The 25,582-nt window shown below is 40.2% G+C and overlaps 2 protein-coding genes across 9 annotated transcripts in view; both read left to right on the top strand.

The window, feature by feature from the left end:
• OPHN1 (oligophrenin 1) overlaps positions 1 to 25,582 on the top strand; it is an 838,177-nt gene that overhangs the window by 224,308 nt on the left and 588,287 nt on the right. For all 8 annotated transcript variants that reach the window (XM_037821168.1, XM_037821167.1, XM_037821165.1 and 5 more), the window contains 3 exons: positions 15,852 to 15,952; positions 19,578 to 19,669; positions 23,622 to 23,700. In XM_037821168.1, coding sequence (XP_037677096.1) covers positions 15,852 to 15,952; positions 19,578 to 19,669; positions 23,622 to 23,700 — 272 coding nt within the window. The remainder of the gene's footprint in view (positions 1 to 15,851; positions 15,953 to 19,577; positions 19,670 to 23,621; positions 23,701 to 25,582) is intronic.
• On the top strand, positions 1,060 to 10,454 carry LOC119522651 (kelch domain-containing protein 10). The gene is made up of 2 exons (XM_037821160.1): positions 1,060 to 1,946; positions 9,705 to 10,454. Exons 1-2 carry the CDS (start codon positions 1,060 to 1,062, stop codon positions 10,060 to 10,062), a joined length of 1,245 nt encoding a protein of 414 aa, XP_037677088.1. The 3' UTR covers positions 10,063 to 10,454.

Here is a 25,582-nt window from a genome sequence, read left to right as displayed (position 1 = left end):
AGTTATTCTACCTGGTCAGTAGCCAGGAGAGACATACCAAGAGGTTATCATGGGTAAAAACTAATGCCATCTGTAAAGCATGGCCCTTCAGCAGTAACATTATTGTGTTTTTCCATGATAGAGCAGTTAACTTTTGATGGTATTCAAAGATATATTCTCCCAATTGTCAGAGGTTCATCTCTTCTATTCTGTAGTGCAGGGTTTCTCAGTCTCAGCTCTATTGATATTTTAAGCTGTATAATTCTTTTATGTCTTTGTGTGTGTGGTGATGGTAGTGGGGGTGGTTTCTGTGCATTGAAGAGTGTTTATCAACATTCTTGGGTTCTCCCCAGTTGATACTAATAGCATATTCCAGCTCACTTCCCATGTGTGACAACCTAAAGTGTCTCCAGACATTACCAAATGTCCCTGGGGGGAAAAATTGTCCTGGGTTAAGAACCACAGCTGTATTGTAAAAGTGGTACAGAATAGTGGGTTTATAATCTTGACTCTTACATCAACTAGTTGTGTTATATTTCTATGCCCCAGTTTACTAATTTGTGAAAGGTATGTGACATTATCATTCTGTTTAGTGTATGCTTACTGAGCATCCTTTCTCCCAGACATTGTGCAATGCACTTGTTACAAAAAAAATCAATCAGCCATGGTTTTGGCCTCAAGAAGCTCAAAATCTGATGGGGAAACAGAAAAATTTACCAATAATTTTAATGCAGTGTGCTGAGCACTGTATTTGGGGTATATATCTAAGGATTTCACCAAGGAACTGGAACATGAATAATGAGTGAGATTTCAACAATTAAAGAAGAGAGGGAAGAGAATTCCAGGTATATATCACTGCTTGAGTGAAGGCATAGAGGTATGGGAAAACATACTTTATTTTTAAGGGCCTAGTTAGCCAAGAAGAGTCCTGGTTAGCTCTTGTCATGAATGTAATTATTAACAGTACCCCATTCATTCTTAAAAGTTTATTGGGAGAGAAGCCCAGGAAGGAGGCTCCGCTGGTGTCGCCGGTCTAGGAGCTAGCTGCCGGGGCCGGACTGCGGCAATTGTTAGCGGGTCATGTCGGCCGCCCAGGGCTGGGACAGGAACCGCTGGAGGGGAGGAGGCGCCACTGGCGGTGGCGGCGGCGGAGGTAGCGGGGCCAGCGGGGGCAGTGGGGGCAGCGGGGGTCGGGGTAACGGCCAGCTGAACCGCTTCGTGCAGCTCTCCGGGCGGCCGCACCTGCCAGGCCACAGACCTCCACCAGCACGAAGTGGACATCGGTGTGTGGCAGATAATACCAATCTATATGTGTTTGGAGGTTATAATCCAGACTACGACGAGTTGGGAGGGCCAGATAATGAAGACTATCCTCTCTTCAGGGATCTTTGGCTGTATCATTTTGCTACTGGAATGTGGCACCAGATGGGTACAGATGGTTACATGCCCCAAGAACTGGCATCTATGTCACTTGTGCTGCACGGAAACAATCTGTTAGTGTTTGGAGGTACAGGCATCCCATTTGGTGAGAGCAACGGCATTGATGTCCATGTCTGTAATGTGAAGTATAAGAGATGGGCTTCACTCAGCTGTCGGGGGAAGAAACCCAGTCGTATATATGGACAGGCCATGGCTATCATCAATGGCTCCCTTTATGTCTTTGGAGGGAGAACTGGCTATATTTACAGCACAGATCTGCACAAATTAGATCTCAATACCAGAGAGTGGACACAACTGAAACCAAACAACCTATCCTGTGATCTGCCAGAAGAGAGATACAGACATGGAATTGCACATGATGGGCAGAGGATTTACATCTTGGGAGGTGGTACTTCCTGGACAGCATATTCCTTAAACAAGATCCATGCATACAACCTTGAAACAAATGCATGGGAGGAAATCGCAACAAAACCCCATGAAAAAATAGGTTTCCCTGCAGCCCGAAGATGTCACAGTTGTGTTCAAATTAAAAATGATGGGAGGCGGGGCAAGATGGCAGACTGGTGAGCTGTATGTTTTAGTTACTCCTCCAGGAAAGTAGGTAAAAAGCCAGGAACTGTGTGGACTGGACACCACAGAGCAATCCGTCTTTGGGCATACTTCATACAACACTCATGAAAACGTGGAACTGCTGAGATCAGCGAAATCTGTAAGTTTTTGCGGCCAGGGGACCCGCGCCCCTCCCTGCCAGGCTCAGTCCCGGGGGAGGAGGGGCTGTCAGCTCCAGGAAGGAGAAGGGAGAATTGCAGTGGCTGCTCTTATCGGAAACTCATTCTACTGATTCAAACTCCAACCATAGATAGACTGAGACCAGACACCAGAGACTCTGAGAGCAGCCAGCCCAGCAGAGAGGAGACAGGCATAGAAAAAAAACAACACGAAAAACTCCAAAATAAAAGCAGAGGATTTTTGGAGTTCTGGTGAACACAGAAAGGGGAAGGGCGGAGATCAGGCCTTGAGGCGCATATGCAAATCCCGAAGCAAGGCTGATCTCTCTGCCCTGTGCACCTTTCCTTAATGGCCCTGGTTGCTTTGTCTATTAGCATTTCAATAACCCATTAGATCTCTGAGGAGGGCCGTTTTTTGTTTTTTTTTTTTTTTTTTTTTTTAAATCCTTTTTGCTTTTTCTAAAACAATTACTCTAAGAAGCTCAATACAGAAAGCTTCAAAGAATTGAAATTTGGGCACGTCAAGTCAAGAGCAGAACTAAGAGAGCTCTGAGACAAAAGGCAATAATCCAGTGGCTGAGAAAATTCACTAAACAACACAACTTCCCAAGAAAAGGGGGGTGTCCGCTCACAGCCACCATCCTGGTGGACAGGAAACACACCTGCCCATCGCCAGCCCCATGGCGCAGAGCTGCCCCAGACAACCCAGTGTGACGGAAGTGCTTCAAATAACAGGCACACACCACAAAACTGGGCGTGGACATTAGCCTTCCCTGCAACCTCAGCTGAATGTCCCAGAGCTGGGAAGGGGGAGCAGTGTGAATTAACAGAGCCCCATTCAGCCATCATTTGAGCAGACTGGGAGCCTCCCAACACAACCCAGCAGCCCAGAACTGCCCTGGGGGGACGGCACTCACCTGTGACATAGCACAGTCATCCCTCAACAGAGGACCCGGGGTGCACAGCATGGAAGAGGGGCCCACTTGCAAGTCTCAGGAGCCATACGCCAATACCAAAGACTTGTGGGTCAGTGGCAGAGACAAACTGTGGCAGGACTGAACTGAAGGATTAGACTATTGCAGTAGCTTTAAAACTCTAGGATCATCAGGGAGATTTGATTGTTAGGGCCACCCCCCCTCCCCGACTGCCCAGAAACACGCCCCACATACAGGGCAGACAACACCAACTACACACGCAAGCTTGGTACACCAATTGGGCCCCACAAGACTCACTCCCCCACTCACCAAAAAGGCTAAGCAGGGGAGATCTGGCTTGTGGAGAACAGGTGGCTCGTGGACGCCACCTGCTGGTTAGTTAGAGAAAGTGTACTCCACGAAGCTGTAGATCTGATAAATTAGAGATAAGGACTTCAACTGGTCTACAAACCCTAAAAGAACCCTATCAAGTTCAGCAAATGCCACGAGGCCAAAAACAACAGAAAATTATAAAGCATATGAAAAAACCAGACGATATGGATAACCCAAGCCCAAGCACCCAAATCAAAAGACCAGAAGAGACACACCTAGAGCAGCTACTCAAAGAACTAAAGATGAACAATGAGACCATAGTACGGGATATGAAGGAAATCAAGAAGACCCTAGAAGAGCATAAAGAAGACATTGCAAGACTAAATAAAAAAATGGATGATCTTATGGAAATTAAAGAAACTGTTGACCAAATTAAAAAGATTCTGGACACTCATAGTACAAGACTAGAGGAAGTTGAACAACGAATCAGTGACCTGGAAGATGACAGAATGGAAAATGAAAGCATAAAAGAAAGAATGGGGAAAAAAATTGAAAAACTCGAAATGGACCTCAGGGATATGATAGATAATATGAAACGTCCGAATATAAGACTCATTGGTGTCCCAGAAGGGGAAGAAAAGGGTAAAGGTCTAGGAAGAGTATTCAAAGAAATTGTTGGGGAAAACTTCCCAAATCTTCTAAACAACATAAATACACAAATCATAAATCCTCAGCGAACTCCAAATAGAATAAATCCAAAAAAACCCACTCCGAGACATATACTGATCACACTGTCAAACATAGAAGAGAAGGAGCAAGTTCTGAAAGCAGCAAGAGAAAAGCAATTCACCACATACAAAGGAAACAGCATAAGACAAAGTAGTGACTGCTCAGCAGCCACCATGGAGGCGAGAAGGCAATGGCACGATATATTTAAAATTCTGAGTGAGAGGAATTTCCAGCCAAGAATACTTTATCCAGCAAAGCTCTCCTTCAAATTTGAGGGAGAGCTTAAATTTTTCACAGACAAACAAATGCTGAGAGAATTTGCTAACAAGAGACCTGCCCTACTGGAGATACTAAAGGGAGCCCTACAGACAGAGAAACAAAGACAGGACAGAGAGACTTGGAGAAAGGTTCAGTACTAAAGAGATTCGGTATGGGTACAATAAAGGATATTAATAGAGAGAGGGAAAAATATGGCAAACATAATCCAAAGGATAAGATGGCCGATTCAAGAAATGCCTTCACGGTTTTAACGTTGAATGTAAATGGATTAAACTCCCCAATTAAAAGATATAGATTCGCAGAATGGATCAAAAAAAATGAACCATCAATATGTTGCATACAAGAGACTCATCTTAGACACAGGGACACAAAGAAACTGAAAGTGAAAGGATGGAAAAAAATATTTCATGCAAGCTACAGCCAAAAGAAAGCAGGTGTAGCAATATTAATCTCAGATAAAATAGACTTCAAATGCAGGGATGTTTTGAGAGACAAAGAAGGCCACTTCATACTAATAAAAGGGGCAATTCAGCAAGAAGAAATGACAATCGTAAATGTCTATGCACCCAATCAAGGTGCCACAAAATACATGAGAGAAACATTGGCAAAACTAAAGGAAGCAATTGATGTTTCCACAATAATTGTGGGAGACTTCAACACATCACTCTCTCCTATAGATAGATCAACCAGACAGAAGACCAATAAGGAAATTGAAAACCTAAACAATCTGATAAATGAATTAGATTTAACAGACATCTACAGGACATTACATCCCAAATCACCAGGATACACATACTTTTCTAGTGCTCACGGAACTTTCTCCAGAATAGATCATATGCTGGGACATAAAACAAGCCTCAATAAATTTAAAAAGATTGAAATTATTCAAAGCACATTCTCTGACCACAATGGAATACAATTAGAAGTCAATAACCATCAGAGACTTAGAAAATTCACAAATACCTGGAGGTTAAACAACACACTCCTAAACAATCAGTGGGTTAAAGAAGAAATAGCAAGAGAAATTGCTAAATATATAGAGACGAATGAAAATGAGAACACAACATACCAAAACCTATGGGATGCAGCAAAAGCAGTGCTAAGGGGGAAATTTATAGCACTAAACGCATATATTAAAAAGGAAAAAGAGCCAAAATCAAAGAACTAATGGATCAACTGAAGAAGCTAGAAAATGAACAGCAAACCAATCCTAAACCAAGTAGAAGACAAGAAATAACAAGGATTAAAGCAGAAATAAATGACATAGAGAACAAAAAAACAATAGAGAGGATAAATATCACCAAAAGTTGGTTCTTTGAGAAGATCAACAAGATTGACAAGCCCCTAGCTAGACTGACAAAATCAAAAAGAGAGAAGACCCATATAAACAAAATAATGAATGAAAAAGGTGACATAACTGCAGATCCTGAAGAAATTAAAAAAATTATAAGAGGATATTATGAAGAAATAGAAGACCTCAACCAACCCATCACAAGCAAAGAGATCCAATCAGTCATCAAAAATCTTCCCACAAATAAATGCCCAGGGCCAGATGGCTTCACAGGGGAATTCTACCAAACTTTCCAGAAAGAACTGACACCAATCTTACTCAAACTCTTTCAAAACATTGAAAAAAATGGAACACTACCTAACTCATTTTATGAAGCTAACATCAATCTAATACCAAAACCAGGCAAAGATGCTACAAAAAAGGAAAACTACCGGCCAATCTCCCTAATGAATATAGATGCAAAAATCCTCAACAAAATACTTGCAAATCGAATCCAAAGACACATTAAAAAAATCGTACACCATGACCAAGTGGGATTCATTCCAGGCATGCAAGGATGGTTCAACATAAGAAAATCAATCAATGTATTACAACACATTAACAAGTCAAAAGGGAAAAATCAATTGATCATCTCAATAGATGCTGAAAAAGCATTTGACAAAATCCAACATCCCTTTTTGATAAAAACACTTCAAAAGGTAGGAATTGAAGGAAACTTCCTCAACATGATAAAGAGCATATATGAAAAACCCACAGCCAGCATAGTACTCAATGGTGAGAGACTGAAAGCCTTCCCTCTAAGATCAGGAACAAGACAAGGATGCCCGCTGTCACCACTGTTATTCAACATTGTGCTGGAAGTGCTAGCCAGGGCAATCCGGCAAGACAAAGAAATAAAAGGCATCCAAATTGGAAAAGAAGAAGTAAAACTGTCATTGTTTGCAGATGATATGATCTTATATCTAGAAAACCCTGAGAAATCAACGATACACCTACTAGAGCTAATAAACAAATTTAGCAAAGTAGCGGGATACAAGATTAATGCACATAAGTCAGTAATGTTTCTATATGCTAGAAATGAACAAACTGAAGAGACACTCAAGAAAAAGATACCATTTTCAATAGCAACTAAGAAAATCAAGTACCTAGGAATAAACTTAACCAAAGATGTAAAAGACCTATACAAAGAAAACTACATAACTCTACTAAAAGAAATAGAAGGGGACCTTAAAAGATGGAAAAATATTCCATGTTCATGGATAGGAAGGCTAAATGTCATTAAGATGTCAATTCTACCCAAACTCATCTACAGATTCAATGCAATCCCAATCAAAATTCCAACAACCTACTTTGCAGACTTGGAAAAGCTAGTTATCAAATTTATTTGGAAAGGGAAGATGCCTCGAATTGCTAAAGACACTCTAAAAAAGAAAAACGAAGTGGGAGGACTTACACTCCCTGACTTTGAAGCTTATTATAAAGCCACAGTTGCCAAAACAGCATGGTACTGGCACAAAGATAGACATATAGATCAATGGAATGGAATTGAGAATTCAGAGATAGACCCTCAGATCTATGGCCGACTGATCTTTGATAAGGCCCCCAAAGCCACCGAAGTGCGCCATAATGGTCTTTTCAACAAATGGGGCTGGGAGAGTTGGATATCCATATCCAAAAGAATGAAAGAGGACCCCTACCTCACCCCCTACACAAAAATTAACTCAAAATGGACCAAAGATCTCAATATAAAAGAAAGTACCATAAAACTCCTAGAAGATAATGTAGGAAAACATCTTCAAGACCTTGTATTAGGAGGCCACTTCCTAGACTTTACACCCAAAGCACAAGCAACAAAAGAGAAAATAGATAAATGGGAACTCCTCAAGCTTAGAAGTTTCTGCACCTGAAAGGAATTTCTCAAAAAGGTAAAGAGGCAGCCAACTCAATGGGAAAAAATTTTTGGAAACCATGTATCTGACAAAAGACTGATATCTTCCATATACAAAGAAATCCTACAACTCAATGACAATAGTACAGACAGCCCAATTATAAAATGGGCAAAAGATATGGAAAGACAGTTCTCTGAAGAGGAAATACAAATGGCCAAGAAACACATGAAAAAATGTTCAGCTTCACTAGCTATTAGAGAGATGCAAATTAAGACCACAATGAGATACCATCTAACACCGGTTAGAATGGCTGCCATTAAACAAACAGGAAACTACAAATGCTGGAGGGGATGTGGAGAAATTGGAACTCTTATTCATTGTTGGTGGGACTGTATAATGGTTCAGCCACTCTGGAAGTCAGTCTGGCAGTTCCTTGGAAAACTAGATATAGAGCTACCATTCGATCCAGCGATTGCACTTCTCGGTATATACCCGGAAGATCGGAAAGCAGTGACACGAACAGATATCTGCACGCCAATGTTCATAGCAGCATTATTCATAATTGCCAAGAGATGGAAACAACCCAAATGTCCTTCAACAGATGAGTGGATAAATAAAATGTGGTATATACACACGATGGAATACTACGCGGCAGTAAGAAGGAACGATCTCGTGAAACAGATGACAACATGGATGAACCTTGAAGACATAATGCTGAGCGAAATAAGCCAGGCACAAAAAGAGAAATATTATATGCTACCACTAATGTGAACTTTGAAAAATGTAAAACAAATGGTTTATAATGTAGAATGTAGGGGAACTAGCAGTAGAGAGCAATTAAGGAACGGGGAACAATAATCCAAGAAGAACAGATAAGCTATTTAACGTTCTGGGGATGCCCAGAAATGACTATGGTCTGTTAATTTCTGATGGATGTAGTAGGAACAAGTTCACTGAAATGTTGCTATATTATGTAACTTTCTTGGGGTAAAGTAGGAACATGTTGGAAGTTAAGCAGTTATCTTAGGTTAGTTGTCTTTTTCTTACTCCCTTGCTATGGTCTCTTTGAAATGTTTTTTTTATTGTATGTTTGTTTTCTTTTTAACTTTTTTTTTTTTCATACAGTTGATTTGAAAAAAGAAGGGAAAGTTAAAAAAAAAAAGAAAAAAGAAAAAAGACAAACAAGGAAAAAAAAAAAAAGATGTAGTGCCCCCTTGAGGAGCCTGTGGAGAATGCAGGGGTATTCGCCTACCCCACCTCCATGGTTGCTAACATGACCACAGACATAGGGGACTGGTGGTTTGATGGGTTGAGCCCTCTACCATAAGTTTTACCCTTGGGAAGACGGTTGCTGCAAAGGAGAGGCTAGGCCTCCCTGTATTTGTGCCTAAGAGTCTCCTCCTGAATGCCTCTTTGTTGCTCAGATGTGGCCCTCTCTCTCTGGCTAAGCCAACTTGAAAGGTGAAATCACTGCCCTCCCCCCTACGTGGGATCAGACACCCAGGGAAGTGAATCTCCCTGGCAACGTGGAATATGACTCCCGGGGAGGAATGTAGACCCGGCATCGTGGGATGGAGAACATCTTCTTGACCAAAAGGGGGATGTGAAAGGAAATGAAATAAGCTTCAGTGGCAGAGAGATTCCAAAACGAGCCGAGAGATCACTCTGGTGGGCACTCTTACGCACACTTTAGACAACCTTTTTTAGGTTCTAAAGAATTGGGGTAGCTGGTGGTGGATACCTGAAACTATTAAACTACAACCCAGAACCCATGAATCTCGAAGACAGTTGTATAAAAATGTAGCTTATGAGGGGTGACAGTGGGATTGGGAATGCCATAAGGACCAAACTCCACTGTGTCTAGTTTATGGATGGATGTGTAGAAAATTAGGGGAAGCAAACAAACAGACAAAGGTACCTAGTGTTCTTTTTTACTTCAATTGCTCTTTTTCACTCTAATTATTATTCTTGTTATTTTTGTGTGTGTGCTAATGAAGGTGTCAGGGATTGATTTAGGTGATGAATGTACAACTATGTAATGGTACTGTAAACAATCGAAAGTACAATTTGTTTTGTATGACTGCGTGGTATGTGAATATATCTCAATAAAATGATGATAAAAAAAAAATGATGTATTTATTCGTGGGGGCTATAATGGAGAGGTGATCCTGGGAGATATCTGGAAATTGAATCTGCAGACTTTTCAGTGGGTGAAGCTCCCAGCTACCATGACTGAGCCAGTTTATTTTCACTGTGCAGCTGTTACAGCAGCTGGTTGCATGTACATTCATGGAGGATTGGTGAACATCCACGAAAACAAATGGACTGGGTCATTGTTTAAGATCTGGCTGGCGGTACCTAGCCTACTGGAACTGGCATGGGAGAAGCTGCTTGCGGCCTTCCCTAACCTAGCAAACCTCTCCCGAACACAGCTTCTGCACCTTGGACTCACACAGGGACTCATCGAGCGCTTGAAATGAGGATTTCTGGACTGTTCATTCATACTGGAAATGTTAATTTAAAGAGACTTCTTTATTTATGGGCAGTGTAGAATGTGCTACAAAGCGGATTGCTTACCCTGATCAAGGCCTTATTCAGAAAATACATCAGATTCCTTTCTGTAAATTGGTTTTCAAGTTTATGGAAATCTTGACTTTCCTTTGTGCTTCCTTCTTTGCTTCTCTACTCCCTTTCACAACCTCAGTACTCTCACACGTGCTTACATACTCTCTCTTCCTTGATGGAGTTGAGGGAAAGTCTAAAAGTACGTTAACGTTACAAATCAAGACAAGATATCAAATTTTTTTTAAAGGAACTCTGAACATATGACCATATCGGTCAGTGCTCCACAAATTAAAGCATCATTATAGACAAAAACAAAACTAAAAAAAAAAAAAAAATCCAGCAACAACAAGCAGTTATCAGTTTGGGGATAGAATGAGAATCTTGCAGGTTATACTTAAACTGCTTGAAACTTACTGTTTGAAACTTACTGTTTTCAAAGATGCATCTATTTGAGCAGCTGGGTCTATTAGCAGCAGTAGGTGATATCTTGCTGCATAGATACCCATGCTATCCTTTGGATTTGGAGGAAAGTTAAGCATCTCAGCAGCTCTTGGTTAGTGATTTCTTTTCTCATCCTTATGGTGCCAGCAGTAGTCAGAGTTGGCTTGTCTGAAGATTTACATGTGTGCTGTGGTTGTGCTATTTGTTGTGGCTCTTAGAGATTATGGTACCAAGCATGTTTCAAATCAAGAAACTATGGTCGTCAAATTCTTCATACTGAGCTGTTTCGAAGTCCTACTGTGCTTGTTAATGGTTTCAAGTATCTCTGACTTCTTCATGGGGACGTGTAGTCCTAAATATATGGTATAAATGCCTTGGAAAAAACACAGGCTTTTGGGAGACCAGGAAAGAGTGGAGCAGAGAGGGCTTACCCCTACCAGAGCCTGTTAACCTGGTTTCTCCTCTGGACTTTGAGCAATGTTATATGCAAGGTGGTGGCCATTTTCTTTTCAGAACTTGTTTCTTTTCTAATCTTTGGGCCACACTCCTGTCATTTTCTCAGGCAATGGATTTTATTTCTAGAAAGCGAGTTGGCTCTTGATTTTTCTCTTAGCTTGTTGCCACTGTTTCCGTCTGCTTTAATGTGTATGGTGCTGTGAGTAATTGTCTAGTAATTGGATAGAAAGTCTTAAGGGAAAAACAACAGGTCATCCTTCCTGAAGAATCAAGTATCATTTTAAACACTAGCATGAGGAAAGAATGAAACTGAGTGTAATTCACTTTTTTAGTGTGAAATTTTAGGTCTGAGTTTTGTTTGTTTTTTAATTTGAAAATGAAAAACGACCTACATTTTCATTTGTTTTGTCATCAGGCTGCTAGAGTAGTTGAGCAAGTCACAGAGACATGAGCATTTGGAAGTTCATACCTGTTAACAAAGGTGCTTAAGGCATACAAGTGGGCACAGTGCTGATCATCCCACTGTTTTCCTCCCAACAGGAGACACAGATGGGAGATTTAGGACACATTTTTCCTTTAAGTGCCTCTTTTTCACCTAGCTTTTAAAATTTTTCATCTTTTTCCTTTTTCTCAGAAGGGACCTCTTTAGCTTATGTGTGAATTTATGGCTAAAATTACCATCCTGTGTTCACAACTGGGGAAGAGAAAACTGTGACCTGTAGACTTGGACTCCTAACTTCCAGGCCTTATTATGATATCCTATCCATTTTCGGTTGACTTAATGGAGCTTGTATTCTGCAAAGGCTTGTAATAACCACTCATCTGTTGAGTTTGGGCCCTTTAGGGGTGTGAGAGGTGTGGGGGAGAGGCAGGAAAAGGAACAACTCCTCTAGTGGTCCCATCCCCCCACCTCTTGCTGTTACCAGTCCATTTGGCATTTAACCTCTTAACCACCCACTGTTAGGCTTGCTCCTCTAAGGAGCTCTCTCCAGAGCATGTCAGAGTGAGCAGCTCCATTGGTTCAAAACAGAGCTTTGCTGCATGAATCCACCTTGGTCTCTGGATATTTGGTGGAAATAAGTCCCAAATTAAATAAGTAAAACTGTCTGTGGGGGAAGAGGAAGATTTTTGTCATGAATTTCTACAGGGACGAAAGACTCAATGCTCAGTCTCTGTACTTATACTTCTGTGGTCCTTGGGATAGAAGCAGGTCTCTAGTTTTGCTACACCAGGTAGCAGATTAGGTCTGGTTCAATCCACACTCATTAGTGTCCTTTTTTTAAGCATTCTGAGGGCACTTCTTTTTGAGGTAGACTTTGGAGGCCTGACATTGAAGACCTTGTATGTGACATTTTCTTAAAAGTATGTATCCTTGGTCTAAAGTGTCTTCTTTTAACATGACACTAGTGAAAATGATGTAGTATAACCAGCTTTCTGAGTGCTATAGAACTACACATATGCACATGTTCTGGATGACAAATGAGACTGTGTGTATGATGACTTAAAGTAGATGACTAGGATTTATGTAACAGGTCACCAGGCATTTTAGTGTGGTGTGTGTGTGCATATACATAGCCAGCATTCTGAATTCCTGACACTGTTCCTTGGTTTACAAGAGTTTATGCCGGCTGCCTCTCTGCCTCTTTGAGGTACTCCCAGTCATCTGACTGCAGTCCTGTAAATTTAAGTGCAATATATAGAACACATATGGATATATACAGATTATATATAGCATGTGACTATAATGCAGCTAGATTACTTTTTGTATCTGTTTTGAGGAAGCCAGCTCATTACTTTAGAGCCAAATCATGCCAAGAATTTTAGATGTGATTAGCTGGCTTAAGCCAACTCTTGGTAAAGCTAGAGTTTCAAGTCCATGTTTTCTTACTCCAATTCTTAGAGACATATTATTCTGTGGGTTTGTTTCAGTTGACATTTTTTTCCCAGTCATCTTTGTACTATCTCATGTTTGCATGTCTTCCTACATTTCCTTGCCTAGGAACAAGGAAGACACCTATAAAGGTTTCCCAAATGGAAAATGGAAACTTAAGATTTGATGTTATCAATTCTCCCATGTATATACTAATTTATTGGTGAACTTAATACTTTATTAAATAAAGAAAATTATGCTTTCTTCACTTAAACTATTTTCCAGATCCTGGGAAAACTATGAACTCATATGCAATTGACTGCAACTGTTTTTCAGGGGCCAAACTGAAACCCTTTCCACTGGCAAAATGTCTTTTTTTCAGTGACAGGATGTAAAAATTTGTTCTACCTGTTCATGTCCATTACTTAGCTGGATTTAAAAATATGATAATAAGCATATTAACATTTCTGAGCAAATGACCTTTGCTTACCCAAAGTAGCAAGAGTAATGCACATATAATTGAAATTCATTGATAATCAGTATATCTACTTTTTTATCAAACAGTTGATTCATTTACAATTCTTCCTCCTCCCTGAGCCTTTCCCTCAAACACCTCCTTTTCAGCGGAGCAGGGCTAATGAGTAGTGAGAAATGGAAAAGGGGCTAGAAAACTAGCAAACATAAGCAGCCCTGATTAACGGTAAAAGCTGGCAACTGTTGAAAGCTGAAATTAGGAACCATGGGTGGTAGTCCCAAGTTTAGATGTTACTCTTCAGTCCTCTGCTTCAGTATAATTTCCTGCCCTGAGTTCTAGGCTGTCTCTTCTATAACTACCAAAGAACTCTTTGCACCTACAGGAAGAAAAAGTTGTATTTGATTTAGGGGAAATCCCATCATTTGAACACATTTTTTAGCCTCTTGACAGATACTTGCTTTTTCTTTAAACTTGCAGGAGCCTTGTTTTCCCTTTGGAAATACCTTTTCCTGCCAATATAGGAAAGCCTGGCCATAAAGGAAAGGTTGAATTATTCTCTAAGACTATGTTGGTCTTAATTCCATAAAACTAATCTGTTTTTATGAGGTCTTTCAGATGTTTAGAAAGTAGCACAGGTTACTGAATTGTCTACCTGCCAGCACTCTGTTTTAGCCCAAAAAGCCATTTTCCTCTTTCTTCATGATTCTAGCATTGAGCTCTAGAGTGGATGAGGGTTATGGTCCTATGATCATAGGCTCTAGGAACTGTAAACCATTAGCTTAAATTCCTTGGTGGTTCCCCAGATGCCTGGGAACTGCGAGTCTCCTCAGCAGGGCCTGAGTAGCTCCATTTGTATAAAGCTCAGAAACCTCCATTTGCATCACCACCAGACAGTGCCCAGCAGTGGTGCTGTCCTTCGAAAGTCATTAGATTCTGCGGATAGCGACCTCTTCCCCAGTGTGATGCTATGAAAAAAAGTTCTGAGTTGTGCTTCAAAAGTGGTACCATCTTTTTAGTGTAATTTTGTGTTTTTAAGAATTTTTTTTAAGCCCCTGCTTAGTGAGTGTACAGGGTGAGTCAGACGCAGTTTTCAGAGAAAGAAAAACATAGCAAGCTGTGGTAATTGATGTTTTACTAGTTGTACATTTAGAATACAAAAGGAGGCATCAGAAAACAACACTGACTTTCTCTAAAACCACTTCCTTGTACACCAAGTCTGAGCAGAGAGAGCATGCCGGGCATCTCCTTATAAAGGCAGCTGCCAACAAAGATTTTACTGGAAGCACCTAGGCAAGAAAGGGCAACCTCTCTCTACCGTGCAGTCTCTAAGGGGTGAACCTGGGCTTTGCTCTTCAGAACAGGGTATGCTTAGGCCACAATGCTTGCCTTACTTTAAAGCTATTGCCACTGTCCTGTTAAACAGTGTGGAAGTCCTTTTACCGTCTGGTGTGCATGCCGTATGATCAGGACAGCTTTTCCATCTTACCTGTTTTCCTACAAGCAAGTAGGAAATATAGTGGATTTAACCTAAAATGTCCAATCTGTATTTATGAACCTTGTCAGTGTTTTGCTGTTGGTTTTCTAAAACTATCTGATCAATAAATCTTCTCCAAATCTAAAAAAAAAAAAAAAGTTTATTGGGTTTGGACTACAAATTATATAATCACTACTTATTTGGAAACAAAGTAATTCAGTGAGGCTGAGGCATAGAGGTGAGTGTGGCAAGAGACAAAACTGGAAAGGTAGGTTTTGATTTCATTATGAAGGGCTCTGCATTTGGAGATAGTGGTAAAGCCATGGGTGATTTATAATCAAGTGAATGACATAAATAGAGATGTATTTTAAAATATATCTTTTGCAAAAGGTTGGGAAATGGACTGGAAAGAGGTGATCAGAGATGGGGAAATCAGAAGGGAGACCACTGAAATAATTAATTGGAGAAATGATGAATTTTTGTTTTGTTTAGAATATCTCAAAAAATTAAAAAAAAAACCAAAAAAACAAAAAAACAAAAAAACAAAAACAAACAAACAAAAAAAACAAAACAAAACAGTGGTAGGGTCTTGAACTAATTCATTCCTAAAAAGCATGGAGAAAATGAGACAGCTAAGAGTGAGACACATAGAAAATAGAATGGGCAGACCCCAACAACCAATCAAATGGGGAAGTTTATAGAGGAGGAGCCAATGATGACAGAAGCTTTACAGTTCACATGATAGGATATATGGTAGTACCACTCATGGGAACATGGCAGGAAGAGTATATCTGTAGTAAGACAGAGCAGATACTGAAAATGATGTAGCCATAATCAAGATTAGGATCTCCATATGTGCAGCAGGAAGGTTGCCATGTAGCTCAGGGGAAGGGCAGGGATGAATCTGGAGGATGACCTATCTTAAGGGTGGACTGACCAAGCAGCCAAAAAATATATTTCATCAGTTCACTTTTGCTTGTATTCCTAGGGGCTCTGGGAATATCCTGGGTGAAGTACTACTGCCAGTATGAGAAAGAGACCAAGACACTCACCATGACACTTATGGAGCAGAAGCCAGGTGCTAAGCAGGTCAGTACTTGTGTGTGTCATATTTTGTGAGATGCATTTGGCTGCATCTCAGGAAAGAATATATGTTGAATATATGTTGATTAAGTGTCAAAGAATCAATTATTATGAACTGAGTCAGAACTGACAATAAGAAATCACATTTCCAACTCCAATTTCTGGAAATTCAAGTAATTATTTCCACAATCACCCCCTTCTAAATGTGGAACTATCGCTGTCATATGAAGCCATGACTTTGTATGTTCTCCTTGACCAAGTTTTCATTGCACCAGATGTTAGTTAGGTGAATGGGAAAGTTCCCTGTTAATGACATCAGGACTTCTAAAAGAGCTTCTACTCTTTCAGATCATTTATTAAATTGCCATGAGTGCCTGTCACATTGTATAAATATAATATGCAAAAATACGGATGAATTGTAGGAGAAGAGAATTACTTGCCTTTAAGAGGGCTCTACCATAGGATTCCTTTAGATAGAAGGAATTTAAAATATGATTCAATTTCTAAAAACTCCTTTTTTTCAAAGGAATTCATCTATTACTTGAAGTAGTAATCACCTATACCCCCACGTTCTATGCAATACTCAAATGTCTTTAAGCCATTAATACATCTTCTTCTGCCTTCCAAACCAGTATCCACCTTCAAAAATGGAAAAATAAGTTTAACACATTGAGGAGAGAGTTTACTTACCTGGAAGAACCTGATCCTATACATATATGTTCAGGGGATTCTTAAGATAAAAGCTGATTGTCAGGCAGATTGTTCATATGCTAAAAGTAGTTCAATGTGTCTCTTCCCCCTTCAAATGGCTCTGAGACAGGATCTCAGGGCATGATTTTTAAGGACTTCCACTCTTTACAGTATTGTTGGAAGCCCTTCAAGATTCACTTGTTAGCTTCGAAATTAGAAGTTGCCTGAAGACCCAATTTAGGTAGGCAGGAACTTGGAGAAGAGTTGGGGTAATTTCCCTCCATTGTTGGTGCCTTCCATGGAAGATCTCTCTTGTGTGGCTAATTTATATGAAGTTTGAAAGGACTGGGGTTTGGTGTTAGGCTGTTGAAAACTGCTTTTTTTTTTTTTTTTTTTTTTTGTCTTTAACAACATTTGCCTTTCTTCCTTGAGTGTCGGTTAGAATTCGGAAGTATCTTTAGTGAAACAGTACCAAACAGGTTTTCCAGAACTGTAGTCCATGCTTCTGTCATGGGTCAGTTACCCATTCATGACTCCAAATCCTTCTCAGTTTCCCATCTGTTAATTGCCCAAGTACTTTTCATTGTGGTGCCAATAAATTCATTTTGTGCTACAGCACAGAATTTGATCCAATTCAGTTAGAACTTAGCTGACTTACTTGACTGGCAAGTGTTTATAAGCAGCACTGGCTTGCAGTTTCTTTTTTCTATTTTCCGTGTACATTATTTCCCATATCCTGGAATTTAAAGCTCCTCTCTTAGATAGTAAGCTCATTTAGGCCCTTGCTGTCTTACTCAGCTTTGCCTACTTCAAAGCCCAAAACAGAAGCAGCCGACTTCACTTTCATATCCTCCTAGCAGTTGAGAGCAAGCCCTCCTTTTAGTTTTTCTTTCCTACTTCCCTTTTCATTTAGTTGCTGCTTGTAAAAGAGCAATAGTGTCAGCCTAAGCAGTTTTAATGTGGGATTCCTCATGGAATGGAAAGAGGAACTTGGCTCCACACTTAGAAGCAGGGAGGACAGGTAGAATTAATTACTTGAATTTCCCCAAATTGGACTGGAAATGTTTTCTTCTTGTCAGTTCTGATTCAGTTCCTCATCCTAGTTTGTGTTTTAGAACTGTAAATAATAAAAAGAAATGATACTGTAACAGTAGTATCACAAAAGCCACTATCTAGTAAATGCCTTCTGTGTGCCAGGCACTGAACTAGGCACTGCAAAGTAAGCATCATTAGCCCAGTTTAGAGATGGAGGAATTGACCCTCTTCCTGTTTATGACACTTGCCAGTGTTCCCTATATCATTCATCCTGTCAACTTACATCGTGTTGTGCTGTTCATTTTATGGATAACTTTTCCAAATACTATTTCATTAGATCCTCATCCCTTCCCTGTTAAGAAGGTTTGGTAAGGGGAAAGAGAACTGCATTTTGAGTTTCAAGAACTAGGTTTAAATCCTAGCTCTGTGGCATAGCAGCTCTTTGACCTTGAGTAAATCACTTATCATGCCTAGTCTCAATTTCCACATCTGAAAATTGGCAAGGACGATAATCTAGTTCATAAACAATTATTGAGCACTAGCTATTTGGTAGGTATTAGAGATACACATGAATTAGACACCATCCATGTCCTTTGAGGAGTTTTCAGTCAAGTGAGTAAATCAGACATGAAAACAAGAAATTTTAATAGAATATGGAAAGTGCATGGTAGACAATGTGTGGGGTTGGGGAAGGATTTTGGAGTAAATGAAAGCTGAGCTGCATTTGTAGAACAAGTAAGAGTTTAGCCAGGCAAGGAACATAGGGAAAGCCTTTCTGAGTAGAGGGAACAGTATATGCAGTTATAGAGTCATGAAAGGGCATGTGATAAGAGTACTTCTGCACCACTGAGGCATAAAACAGGTGAGTAGTAGCTGGGGATGAGGCTTGAGTGGTGGGCAAGGCCTAGGCCCCTGTACTCTGATGCCTCTGAAGCTGAGGGAGTTAAGCATTTAAAGAAGGGATGCATATATAATGCTGTTAATCACTCTCTCCTTGAAAGACTCTAGCAATACTTGACATCCCAACTGTTGGGGTAGCACAGGCAGTTTGAATGATTAATGTAGTGTTTGGGTTTTTATAGTGCAGGAGTAGCAAAAGGACAGGCCTGTAAGGGGATTGAGCGTGCCAGTGACAGAGAGGTACTGGGTGATTAACCATATGGGCTGGTTTAAATGTCATAGTGTCTGAAAGTACTTAGCATGGTGCCAAGGCACAGACCTGGCACTTGGGAAATGTTTTGGAGTTTGAGATAGCAAGGTGTAGTACTATGCCCATTTAATAGATTTTGAAGTTAAGACTTGGAGAAAATGATTTGCCCAAGGTCACATAGCTACTAAATGGTATAATTGAGACAAGGCCCCAGATCTTAAGCTTCCTAGTATATTGCTGATTACACTATACAAACTAGGTGATTTTGGTAAGCCATTTTCTCTCTCTGAGTTTCAATTTCCTCTAAGGGTTTCTAAGAGAAACCATTCCTTTCTAAGGAAGAATATAAAAAGCTACTTACCCCATTTGTAACCTCCCTGTCTAAAGACCTCATGAAAATTTTATTTTGCGTGCTAAATGCCATTTGGGCAGCCCATTTCTGCTATACTCCTCTGAGATGACATGTATTGAGATTCCTACTTAATCTACTGCATTTGGGAAAGAGGGCTGGCCTGCCCTGAGCATTTTCTCTTAGTCTCAGCCATTGCTTCTTGGAGCAGAGAGAAACCATTTGCCATCTTGCTGTACGTACCATTTGAAGGAACAGGGTTCTCAGAGAGTCTACATATTGTTCCTGTTGCCTTGACAGAGGCCTTCCAAGTTACACTTGAGAACACTGCAGGAAGCAGAAGAAGCTTCTATGCTTTTCTTTTTTTCTTTTTCCCAAATTGGCTACTAATCCTTCTCTTATATCAGGGACCCTTGGAATTAACCCTGAAGTACTGTGTGAGAAGGAAGACGGAGTCTATCAACAAGAGGTTCTGTTTTGATATAGAAACTAATGAAAGGTAAGCTAGGCTGGTGTGAATTGGTAGTGTCCCAGGTGCCAGATGCTGAGCCTGGTTAGGTCTTTTATTTTCCTCTCTCATCCCTTGTTGATGACTAGGAGTAAGTCTATTCAAGTCATCGTTGTCTTGGCTCTCCTGACTGCCCTTCACAGGGATCCTTTTTAGGCCTGGCCTAGAGCTGGTTCTCTGTATGCAAGTTTCAGTCAGCCTTATGTCACCTGCTCTGGGCATGAAGTTCAGCATTAGTGATGCTATAAAAAGAACAGGAGAGCAAAGCTCATTCTTGTATATCTCCTAATATAACATAAATGAACATGTGAATTGATACACATTTTGAGGGGAGGGAAGATTGGGTGGAGGAGTGTAGTGTTGGTATTGGGGATTCTTTTGTCCTCCACTTGGTGAAAATGTGATGCAAACTTTCCATACTTTACAGATATTTATGTAAATTGGAAATAGTTTGATTAACTTTCAGATGTTAGAGCAATGGCTTGCAAATTTTGGACTTGATTGCTTTTGTTTCTCTCCCATGCTGTCTTGTTGTTTTCTGAACCCAGGAGACTTTATCGGAGGGGTATTTAACCTTAAAATTTAAAAATAAGATCATTTGGAGTCATTTTGAAGAAATGCATGTTTTGTAGTTGGAAAGTTGATCTGAAATTCAGTGAATAAATGTGTTTCTAAACTTTATTTCAGTCTGTTATTTCTATGTATTAGGTACGGAGGAATCGAATAGATTTTAGCAAAATGATCAGATTGCTAGAAAGGAGCGTGAGGGGTGAATTGCAATATTATATGAACAAAACTATCATTGATTAGGATCATAAAAATCTGACTAAGAGATTAGAGCATTTTTTTCTTGCTCTAGGAATAAATAACCACTAGTCTGATACCCTGTTTAAAAAATTGGGATATCATTATTTTGGCCCTCAGAATTTCTGTTTGTGAGTCTTTTCTTCTTATAAATGGATAATCCCAATCAAAGATGTCTGCAGTTAACACTGTTATCCATCGCCATGAGGTTATCACTCATTCTCCTGGCTACTTCAGGTCCCTATTTACTAGGGAAAATGACTATTGGCTATGGTTTCCCTTTCATGAACATTTAGTTTCTCTGACTCAGGCTCAGAAACAACTGCAGCATCGAAGTGTTTAAAAGGAAATCTTCTGTCTTTAGGTTCCTTCTGGTTGGGTTTTCAGATTGACTCAAAGTAATTGCAAACAGTTTGGCCCTGAGGTTAAGGGTTGGAACCAATTCATCTTTGTATTCTTTGCACTTAGTGTTTGCATAGTTCCTGATAGGTACTATCTTTGAAACTTTGATGTTGATTGTTAACTGTTTTTTTTTTTTTTTTCCTACCCCAGAATGCTGAGGAATTCTGAGACTAGAACTCAGGAATTAAAGTTTTCATATGTAGATGATTTTAGCTACCACCTATTGGGCGCTTTAAAAACATTCCCTCATTTAACCCCTCCTCTAACCCCCCATTTAGAGGGGAGGAGACTGAGACTCAAATACATTTAATTGACTTGCCTTATCAAGAGAACATAGTAAGCAGCAAGGCTGAGCTCAAGCCCAGGTCTGCAGGACCCCAAAGCCCGTTCTCTTTCTATTTTGTTCAATTGTCTATTGGAAGCAGAATAAACATGCTTTGAAATAGAGCATCAAATATAAGAAACAGGTGTTGAAGGCACCTCTTTGCAGATGGAGTTTTCTGAGGGACATGACATCTGCTTTCCTGGTGAGTCAGTCTGATAAAAGGAGCAGAGTCAGGCTACCAGGCAGGCATGAGGCATCTATGTCCGTGTTTCCTGGAGGACAGAGGAAAGAACTCTTCGAGCCCCCTTTTCTATTTCAGCAATAAAAGATAACATTTTTCATTTAGTGCTTTTATCAGTATTTGAAACCACAGGCTCATAGCACATCAGAACTTGAAGGACCTTGATAGTAAGAATATTAACTGCTGAGATTTGCTGGGTACCTCCTATGTCACATGTCACTGTTCTCAGTACTTTAAATGTATAACCTCCTCAAGTCATCACCATAGTCTCATGAGGTAGGGGGCATTATTATCCCATTTCACAAATGAAGATGGGGAGGCAGAGAGAAGTTAAGCAACTTGTTCAAGTTACACAGCCAGTAAATGGTACAGCCAAGATCCAAAACGAGTAATTCTAGTCTCTAAGCCCACACTCTTAACCACTGCACTCTACTGCCAATATGCTGTACATTTCTTTTTGATCCAGATGGGGTATTGAGGCTTCAGGGAGGGGGAAGGACTTGTATAAGGTCATAAAGGTAATTAGTGGAGGAGCCTGGACTAGAAGTCAGTACTTTTTCCACTTTGTCTTCTGTCTTTATCAATATTGGTGTTTGAATTTTACTTTTCATATCACCCCCAAATGTCCAAGTGGTTACTGGATAGTTGCTTATTTATTCTTTCAGCCTCTCTGTAAGGTCAAAAGAGGATGTGCCCTGGCTTTTCTGTTTCCCAGATAGGGAAGCTAAGTTTCAGAATTGGTTTTGTAGCATATATGGTCTGCATTGTTTGCTTTTATATTTGTTGTCCTTCTGTTTGGCTTCAGGGTCCAGCTGAGTAGCTGTCTTTACAAAGATTTCTAGACTTCTAGCCCCTCAAGAAATATCCGAAAGGGTGGGTATTTCTTAGAGAAAGGTAAGCTTGAAAGAATCCAGTATCCAGAGTCGAGTCCTGCTTTTCTGTTGATTCTGGCTTAAAGATCATTTGGGGGCTTCCCTTCTTAAGGGGTATTTTAATAAAGTAAGAGATGTAAAGACTGGTGTGACAGGAATCGCAAGATATCAGAACTGGAAAAGATTGCCCAGCTCCTTTGTTTCAATACCTTTATTTTACAGAAAAAGAAACTGAGGTCCAGAGAGGCCAAGTGACATTGCTCTTATTATTCTGTAACTCTGAGAGAGGTTTCATCTTAACATACAAGGAGTGAGCAACAAGGTTCTCTTCATGATGCAGCTAGGCAGAGAATGCAATGAGATTTCATGCCTGCAATAGTATGAACAATCCCAAACTCAGTTCAGTTCAGTTGAGAAAATCTGAAAAGACCATTAAGGGTAGCCAACTTGGGGTGTCTCTGGGAATAGGTAGCCTGCAAGTAAATAAAACAAAGTTGGGTTTGAGACCATCAGTCAAGCAGAAGAAGCATAGTGGTGAAGAACATGGTTGCTGGACTAGACCTCCTGGATTCTGATCCTGGTTCATCTACTTACTCACTGTTTGACATTGGGCAACCTCTCCATGCCTCATTTTTTTTCATCTGCAAAATATAAATTATCATAGTACCCAGTTTATGGGCTTTTTGGGTGAATTAAATGACTTAATACATGTGAAGTATTTAGAACAAAACCAGGAACCTAATGAGCACTCAATAAATAATACTTTGTTATTATTAGTCATAAGATTGCTTAAGTCAGCCACAAGGTCTCCTCCCTGTGGCTGAGCTAGTGTACATATTGTTGAATTCTTTCCAGCTGGAAATGCTCGTTGGATATCCTAGGTGGTAGAAGGAGCAAAGCCATTTTCCTGATAGATTAATGCGCCTATGATGAACATGCTCACCTTAAGAGCCCAGAATAAGTTGCTGGTTCCCAATAGAAGGAGTTTCAATTTGACTTAGTCACAATGGGGCTACTGTAACTCTGCATTATTGTAAAGTGTCTTGGCATCTGCCTTCTTATTTCCTTGCCCAACTGTGGCATGAGGCCATCAAGATGCTGCCTCCTCTGGGGTTTCCGAAGTTGCTTTTTTCTAAATTGTCCATTATTTTTCTGAGTAAAGGTGATTTTGAGATACTGGAGTTCTATATGCATATGCTTGCTCAGTATGACCCCTCCCAAGGCAGAGGGACCCCCAGATCACAAGACTCCATGCTCTCAAATGAGTTTTCTGCTTTAAACTTGTCATTTTTTACTTAGGCCAGGAACCATCACTCTGCAGGCTCTTTCAGAAGCTAACAGAAGGCTATGGATGGAGGCCATGGATGGAAAAGAACCTGTAAGTTACCTGACAATGGAATTCTCAGCAACATAGTCCAATGTATGGGTGCCCTCTAGTGCTATCAATGGGTCTAGGACAATTAAATGGTAAGAGATTGTTGAGACTCAAAATTTTAGGGCTGGAAGGAATTGCTGATTCCACGTGTCTTATTTAACAAGTAAGACGACTTGAGTTACTAAGAAGGTAAGACACTTGTTTAGGATCACCCTCAGAGAAAGCATCAAAGCTAGGTATGGAAACTAGGTCCCTTAGTTCCCTGGACCAGTGTTAGACTATGTAGCTGTGCTCATAAGATCTTCTTTAAAAAGAGACTAAGACTGTTTTTTTCAGATTATAAAATGTGTTCATAGAGAAGAATGAAAAATAATTGCCATGGCTGTGAATAAGCATTTATTGAGATTTTATTCTAAATTGTTTTGCTGCACCTTTTACCCCTAAATCAGCTTATCCTCTTTAAGGCTGCAACTGGTGGAGGGCATGTCATTGGCATCCTATATCACAAGATGTACCACTCCATTTAGGATACTGTTATGGAAAAGGACAAATGTTCGCTTAAAAGGGTTAGTGATTAGCACAGAAAGACCAGTATGAATTGTCAGAACTCATTGAAAGGCATTCCCTGTCTTCAGTACCTTCCAAATAGGTTTCTTCCAATGGCATATGATATAATATCACCTCCCTAGTGTTGGAATTCCAAAGCCTGAATTTGGATCCCACCTTTACCATTCAGTAGTTACATGATGTTGAGCAAGCTCTTTCACCTCTCTGGAGCTCAATTTTCTTCTCCTTTATAAAATGGCTTTAATGATTTCTGCTCTACCTGCCTCACAGAGTTCTTTTGAAAAATCAAATGAAAGGCAATCTGTAAACCATAATGTGCTATATTAGGTTTAGATGCTCCTGACTGGTCTGAAGGATGAGTGCAAAACTACTGATATTCAACATATTTGGATACAGTCCTATCTCCTTGCCTTATTCAAGGCAAAAATCTGCCAAGAGGGGAAATACATTGCAGGTTTTTTTGCTTCATGTGTGCCCTCATTACCTTGGAGACTAAGAAGAGTACCCAGATTCTGGCATGAGTTTTTTAGGAACCAAGAAGCTGGCAGGAGATAAGTGATGATGTAAGGACTGCCATCCAGAAAGTAGGCCAGGACCTGTCTCCCCATCCCCATCTCCCAGAAACCTGGTGGTTAACTATTACCTCCCTAGCGGGATGCTAGGAGGCTCAGGAAGGCATTTATCTCTCCATTCTCTCTCTTGCACCTGCTTTCTCTTTAGGATTTTAAATATTGAAGGACACAGATGGTCCTTGGTGGGGAGTGGTGTCAGAACATGGGCCCATTGAAGGAGGATTCTCGTCAACTTGATTGTCAGACTTTGTCTCTTGTTTATAAAAGACAGGCCAGCACAGAAATCTCTCTTACTGAACTATCCATGGGAATACAAACACATGCAGAAATCTTTCTTTTAAAGGAGAGATTGTCAAAGCAGACTCTAGCAGATGACATACAGAGAACTTATTTCCTGCAGTGTCACATTGCCGATATTGCTGCTGCTTTACTGAACACCCCAAATCCCTAATCTTATGCTTCACATACATGCCTTTGCTTAATAAGTCAAAGAAGATCAAGGCTTAAAATAACATTTAGTCCAATCTGTTCATTTTATGGATAGGAATTTTAAGGTCTAGCAAATGGAAAGGATATGCCTCACATTTCACAATGAGACAGAGGTGGAAACTGGACTAGGCTTCAAGAGTCAAGGATCTCCTCTTCAGTGTCACACCTAGTATCACAATACATACTTCAAGACCACTCAGAGAATTCTTGGTAATTGCACAGATCTCATTCAGGTGAACACTTGCCTTTCTGCATAG

Source organism: Choloepus didactylus, chromosome X (genome assembly GCF_015220235.1).
Source record: "Choloepus didactylus isolate mChoDid1 chromosome X, mChoDid1.pri, whole genome shotgun sequence".
Taxonomy (NCBI): domain Eukaryota; kingdom Metazoa; phylum Chordata; class Mammalia; order Pilosa; family Megalonychidae; genus Choloepus; species Choloepus didactylus.
Note: the sequence above shows the minus strand (reverse complement) of the source record. Positions and strands in the feature narration are given on the sequence as shown.

Bases quoted from the DNA above. Each gene is read 5' to 3' on its own strand.
- LOC119522651 (XM_037821160.1), top strand. From the start codon at position 1,060: ATGTCGGCCGCCCAGGGCTGGGACAGGAACCGCTGGAGGGGAGGAGGC. The intron at 1,947-9,704 runs TAAAAATGATGG...ATGATGATAAAA, and splicing joins TGTCACAGTTGTGTTCAAAT to AAAAAATGATGTATTTATTC.